Genomic DNA, 7,299 nt, shown 5'->3' with positions numbered 1-7,299 from the left:
TTTAAAAAAAATGCATTTCTGGGGTCTGGAGAGATGGCTCAGTGGTTAAGAACACTGGTTGTTCTTGCAGAAGACCTGGGTTCGAATCCCAGCACCCACATGGGAGCTAACAACTGTCAGTAACTCCAATCCCAGGGGATCCCACAGCCTCTTCTGACCTCTGGCACTGCACAACATGGGTGCACTTACTTACATGCAGGCAAAACACACATATACATAAAATAAAAATAATAACTAAATTTTTTAAATGCATTTCTTTTTTAAAAAGGCAGAGCCTTCAAGTTAATGCACAAAGGGACTGTGTGACAAAATAATTCGAAAGGTGAAAATTGCCAAATAATTACACCCTCATAATTGCCTTCAGTATCCATTCAAACCCTTCCCATATTTGCATCCATATAAACAAAGAAATAAAAAAATTTAACATTTGAGGGATGGCGAGATGATTCAATGAGTAAAGTGCTTGTCATGCAAGTATGAAAACCAGGATTCAAATTTCCAGCACCTAATTAAGAAAATGCCTGATGCTGATTTAACTAAGTGCAACTATAATCCCAGCATTGGGGAGGAAAAGAGGAGAGGATTCCTGGTGCTTTCTGACCTGCCAGTTTAACCAATCAATGAGCTCCAGGTCTAGCAAGAGGCTGTCTCAAAAACTGAGATAGTGACTGAGGAAGACTCAAGATGTTGTTGTGTTGTTGTGATGTTGTTGTGTTGACCTTGTTCCTCCACTTGCATGCACACACACATGAACATGCACATATGCATGCACACACACACACATACACACAAACACACAAAGGTAACATTTGGTTTTTCAATTGTTTGGTGGCAAAATATACAGAAAAAAACAGCAATGCAGGTATTTTTGCCTTAACATGTCATTTTTTTTACTTTTTAGTTGAAAGAAAACTGCATTTTTATGTAGTGCATGATACTTGAAATATATATTATATATATACATATATATACATATGTATTGTGAAAAGGATCAATCTTAGAATTAAAAAGCACATTACCTCATGTAACTATCATTTTATTGGCAAGAATACTTAATGTCTACCATCTGAACTTATGAGAGTACAATATATTACCATTAGCTATAGACAACATGCTGTGATCTTTGATTCTTGAATTTATAGATGTACAGATTGTAGATCTCTTGGATTTTTTTCTCTCAACTGTGACCATATGTCTTTTCAAAAAATATTTTATTGATTCTTCAAGAATTCCATACAATGTATTTTGATCACATTCAGACCCACTCCCTCATCTCCACTCTCAACCTAGTACCCCACCCTTCAATTTTATGTCCTCTGATTTTTCATCACTAGAAGTCCAATGTGCTATCTACTGCACCACAGAGCCATCTATGTCCTCTGTGTTTTTGATTGACATCACTCCCTCTGTCCTAACCACTCTGGTCTCTGGTAACTATTGTTCTGTTGTCAACCTCTCTCAGGATTTTAAACCCTCTTCTCTTCCACAAATTGAACACAGATATAATGATCTAGATCAAGCATCATGATGATAAAAGTCTTAAATACCAACCTTGAAACATTGGCAGAATCTTCCAGACTGAAACTGGGCCTAAGCTAGCAAATTGACCAAGTGAACATTCCAAGAAAAACAAAGGTAAACCAGCCAATGCTAGCATAATTGCATAGGGTATCAAGAAAGCACCTAGAAAATACAAAAAGATACCAAAATACTTTTACATTACAAAGCCTTGAGGGCACTTTGACAAGCAACCTAACACTTTAAAGATTTCCCAACACAGTGGAATTGAAGTGATCTGATTTGAGGTCCAAAATATTTTCTGTGGATTATACTTGATTATATTAACTTTGGATTTCTAATTCATCAAATGAGCACGCTAGTGTTACCAAAAGAAGTTGATGTAATTATTAAAAAACACTAGACTAGGCCGGGCATGGCGGCACATGCCTTTAATCCCAGCACTCAGGAGGCAGAGGCAAGCGGATCTCTGTGAGTTTGAGGCCAGCCTGGTCTCCAAAGCGAATTCAGGCCAGCTAGGGCTACAGGGAGACCCTGCCTCAAAAAGACCAAAAAAAAAAAAAAAAAAACCCCAAAACCAAAAAGAATAAAAACCATTAGACTATAAAGAGTAAGCCAGTGGAGTTAAGTTATCACAGCCTGTAGAGTCAGACTGATCTACATTAAAATTCTGGCTTCATCATATACCAGTTATGTGACCTAGGGCAATTAAGTCGCCCATTGAACCTTTCATCATCATAAAAGGGGAAGGCAATGCAAACTAATCATTTTCTATTAGGAGTTCAAATACTGGACCTGTGGCATTTACTAATTAAATTTATTAATTTACTAATCAAACAATAGCAACACTGCAGGCTCATAACATGTATTCACTGTTAATTTCCCTCTCTTAATTTCTGATTTAACAACAAATGGAATATTTTTAAGACTGTGAAAATGCTAAAAATGGTTCAGAATGAAAATTATTGCAACTAATTTAATAATGCTCCAAATACTGATGACACTTTTTAGCCAACGACACTAAGAAAATTAATGTCTTCTCCTACTTAACTTCCAATGTTCGAGAAACTAATCTCCCACATAAGAATATCCAGTCCCTCCCAGTTTTTAAATCTTTTATTTTACTTGTTGTGTCCACATTTCAGGCATAATATTGCTCATTAGAATGTTTGCCAGGAACAAACATGAAACAGGGACATAATGTTAAATTTATTAATCAAACAATCTAGAAGTCTTGGGACAATGTTTAATAAAAGTAAGGTGGGATTCAATGTATGGAAACAGGCTTTTGGATTATGTAAACTTCCTTTATTCTTATCGTTTCCCTGGATTATTTTTCCCATTATGATAGTGAAACATCATACCTAGGAATTATGTTTTCTAGCTCTTAAAATAGATTCTGCTGAAACTGAGACGTCTTTGTTCACACTGGTACTTAAGTGTCTTTATTGTAATGTTATCCTTGGAAGTCACTAGACTATAGGGAAAAATATGTTTGTAGAGCTGTTGCAGTGTGCATATCATAATTGTTAAGACTAATAGAAATTTATATTCAACCAACAATAAATACACCTAGTGTGAACAGGTATTTTGAAAACTTTGGCTATTTACTACTGCATTATTTATAGCTGTTACCCATCATTGATTGTTAATAATTGCCACATTTAATAAATTTCTAATTTAATATAGTGACCACAAAGATTTAATATGGTGTTACACTTCTCTTTCATAAACTCCTAGAGATATCTAAAAATTCAAAGCTAACATTCACATATAAGAGAAAACATGCAACCTTTATCTTTTAGAGTCTGAGTTACCTCACTCCTGATGAAAGAAATCCCAGCATGAAGGGGTCAGGTGGCCACAAAGTCCTACTTCTAGCTGAGGAGCTATTGGCAATTGATGGATGATAGGGAGAGAGTCAATTTTCTATGAGCATGTGACCCCCTAGTAGTTCAACTACATTCCAGGGGGATGGCCCCACATACCAGAGTATTTGGGGAGCAAAAATTGTATTCAATAGACTTTTTAGAAAAAGAGAAGACACAAAGTTGGGTGGGTAGCAAAGTGGGGGTCGATCTGTGAGGACTTGGGGGAAGACAGGTGAATATGATCAAAATATATTGTAAATTATTCAAAGAATAAAGATAATATTTTTAAAAAGAATCTGTAGATACAAATGTTCCCAGATTTTAGTAATAGTTTTCCAAAACTGACTATATATTTTGACCTGCTTTGTTGACATTTGATGAATTTCATATTTCTCTTTACCCTTGTGTAGAAAAAAACAAGGAAAGAACTGAATCTAGATTATCTATTACTCAACTGATGATCTTTAAAAATTGGCAATGTACCATATTAACTTTTAGAGGATCTGAGGGAGGAAAATCAATGACATATTAAAAGTAAAACTATTTCATTTCCATTATATTTTGAAATTCTTTATTAAAACTAGTTAATCCATTTCCTAGAAAGTTGTGGCAGGTACTGGGTGGATGTACGATGTCAAGTCACAGGGTATGTCTTATTAAAAACATCATTGTAAGAAAATTCAAAGGAGCCTTACAATATAGACACTAAAATGATAATGATTATTGACTTATTTTCTAGCTAATACTTACATCAAAACCACTATTGGATGGCCAAAGTCCTAGATGCGGGAATTTATGCTACGTACACTTAAAGGGGTTAATAAACAGAGCTCTTTTCTTAAGTCTCTCACAACCAGTGTGAGTGTTTTAATGCACCCAAATAATAAGGGATATAGCTGAAATATCACCACACAAAATCCTATTGTGCCAAGAGAAAAATAATTATAATGGCAAATTTTCGTTGGTATTCATTATGAAATACAGGCACTTCTAACAGAACCTGTAATTACAACTAAGTAAAATGTGGTATAAGTGAAAAGTTGTTTCTACACTGCTAGACTATTGTGCAATTATTTTTTTCCCTTTATGTGTTGCTTCAGTTATTTTTTGTGTGTTCTAACTGAGCCTATCTTAATGATCTGCAATGTGTAAACAGTATTGTTTTTGCAACAATAAAAACATAACCTTGAACTAAATTCTATTGTATTTTAGAAGGATACTCTACATGGTCAATGAAATTTGAAATATATGTAAGTGATTATTACAAGTTAAAATATTAACTTATCATTTCTCTCCATATTGAAATTATCAAAATGTGATGCTTTACTCTAGGTAAGCAAACAACTTACTTGAGCTTTTTAATAGAACTTTGTATCCCTGCTTTTTCACACTTCTAGTTCAAGCCAAGTACAACTTGAGTCTGAGCACATTTTTGAAAATCCTAGCTGAAGATTATATGGGATCACAAATCAGCTCAGAAGTGCTACATGTTAAACTTTCATCATCTGAAACTATTTTGAAGCCTGATTCCAAATTTGAGATAGTAGCTCACAATCCATTAATAAATGTTTCACTTACTTCTCATCCTCTTTCCTTACCAAAACTATCATCTCTCTTTAGTAGATCCTATTTCATTGTACACATGTATAAAATTCTCAAATAATGAATACACACGCACACAAACATAGACACACAGACACACAGACACGGACACACACACACACACACACACACACCCCTCAGAGGTCATACAGCATCCTACTTGTAACTGAAGGAAAAGGAGAGAAGAGATACCTCCACCGTTGGTGTAGGTCAGATATGGGAATCGCCACACATTTCCCAATCCCACTGCATATCCAACCATAGAAAGAAGATAATCTGACTTTTTGGACCAGTTACCACGGTCCTGATTTTCATCATTTTCACCAACATGGAAATTCTCCGATGAAGCTGTTACTTTCTGAAGGAGAAAAAAAAAATCAACATCTTTGTTTTCTGTTACAAAATTCCATTTAAGCATAATTTCACAAGTTCATAGAGTCACAGAAATTGAGAGTGAGAAACCCACAGGGAATTGTTATCAAAACTAGGGAGTCATCTGTAGCTACTTTTAGTTAACATTTACTTCTCCAAATAAAAGGAGTCTGTCAGTAGACATTTGTACTACTCCTTCAGCTGAGATCGCCCAAGTTTAGTAAAAAGGTTAAAGGTCACACCAACAAGAAGGGTAAACAAAAATGAGCAAATCAAGTTTCAAATACAAGTCTTAAGGATAACTTAGGAAAAGTTAACACTCTTGAGATTTTAGCTGATCTTCAAGAAGGATCAAATGTAGCTTCTAATGAAATAAAAATCAATTCGTTAAGTATTGACTGCTTTGGATAACTGGAAGTTTAAAGAAATTCAACCTCTCCACCTGTCTTGGACCATGAAATCAGTGTTTTCTTAAAATCACAGGATAAGATGAAGAGACAAATTTTCCTGTCCCACCAGGTAGAGCAGGTCTCAATCCACTCAGGGAGGGGCTCTCTCCCAACCTGTTAGCTGCTTTAGTAAGGAATGCTCCTCTGGTCAGATAAGGACAGCACACTTTTGCATTTCCCTCCAGCATAGGAGCATAGTGTAGGGAAAGAAAATGAACAAGGTTTTGTGGGTGTTTCCAAGGCACAGGCTGAGGTGCTCCTCAGCATAAAGTTGTTGTTTTTTGGGTTTTTTTTTTTTTTTTTTGGTTGTTTTTTACTTCTTTGTGGGAACATATCAGGCATACTTGAAAATAGTCGAAGAGGGAAAAATATGCAAAATAAGGAGCAGACACAGAAAGCAAAAATTGAGACTATACCTTCCTTGTTTTCCCCTCCCCAGGGCCCTCTGCACCTCTAGCAGCTTCCAGACCCCTACCTCCTTCCCTCTGCACTTGAAGAAGCTCGGCCACTTCAATCTGTCCATGGTTCACTCACTGCCTTGGCTTGCTCCGCCTTGTCTCTTCTCACAGTCTGGCTGAGCTTGACTGGTGGCAGGTGCACACTCCCCCGTTCCTACCTGCCAAAGTGAGCCACCTTGCCCAGGGGTGGGACCATTTATGGAGGGAAGCTCTCTCCTCCCCCTTCCTGACGCCCAGTCTTTTCAATTACCGGAAGGGACCAAAGTGAGACTCTGGTTTTTCCCCAGGTAATCCTGCATGTAGCAATTCCCTGCCCCAGCCCCAGGAAAGGGCTTGGCTGTGAGCAAGCCAGCGACCTGCGCAGCTAGTGCCAAAGAAGACTGACAACTTTTGACTCACAGCTGTGCAGTGTGCCCTAGCTATCTCGCCTCCTTTCCTGGATTCCTGGCTTCCTCCTAAACTTGCTCCTCAGTCTGGTCACTGTCCTGGGGCCAAATGCTGATCTCCCCAGTGCTGGAGATGGGAAGGGCACAATCCGTGGGGCTCCTTTTATTCGCTATGATTTCTGTGAACAGACCAGACAACCCTGAGCCCTCGGATTTCCCAGCTTTGCCCCTCGGTGGAAACCACTTCATTCCCTGGGGAAAACATTGCTTGCGGGGGGGGGGGGCGAAATGGGCACCTTGAAATGCAGCCCATTAAGATAAGATTACCCAGCTACCTCTACTTGAAAAGAGTCACTTTGAATCTATGTCTCAAGCTCCTTTCTCAGCCTTCGGAACACTTCTGCCTTTTACAAGGATTGCTTTGTGTAGTATTTCAAAGAAGCCAAACACAAACAAATTATTGAGCAGGTTTATGGGAAATTCTAATCCTAACAAAAGACTTCACTCTGCAAGAAATGTGAGGCCTAGAAAGTAAACTGTACAGAAACAACCCAGCTTGACAGAGGAGGAAATAATTATCATAATTCTGATTACTGATGCAGCACCTCTTCATCAAAAATTCAAAGACTCTAAAAATCATTCT

At 37.5% G+C, this 7,299-nt stretch overlaps 1 protein-coding gene across 1 annotated transcript in view; it reads right to left on the bottom strand.

Moving 5' to 3' along the window:
• The window catches only part of Slc6a14 (solute carrier family 6 member 14), a 32,190-nt gene extending 25,610 nt beyond the window's left edge, over positions 1–6,580 (bottom strand). The window contains exons 1-3 of the mRNA XM_008843794.2: positions 6,288–6,580; positions 5,184–5,349; positions 1,552–1,683 (exon numbers count right to left, since the gene is read on the bottom strand). Coding sequence (XP_008842016.1) covers positions 1,552–1,683; positions 5,184–5,349; positions 6,288–6,335 — 346 coding nt within the window. The 5' untranslated portion in view covers positions 6,336–6,580. The remainder of the gene's footprint in view (positions 1–1,551; positions 1,684–5,183; positions 5,350–6,287) is intronic.
• Between the last annotated feature and the right edge of the window lie 719 nt (positions 6,581–7,299).

Source organism: Nannospalax galili, unplaced genomic scaffold, assembly GCF_000622305.1.
Source record: "Nannospalax galili isolate Female #2095 unplaced genomic scaffold, S.galili_v1.0 scaffold311, whole genome shotgun sequence".
Taxonomy (NCBI): Eukaryota; Metazoa; Chordata; class Mammalia; order Rodentia; family Spalacidae; genus Nannospalax; species Nannospalax galili.
The sequence above is the reverse complement of the archived record's forward strand: the minus strand, read 5'-3'. Positions and strand labels throughout refer to the sequence as shown.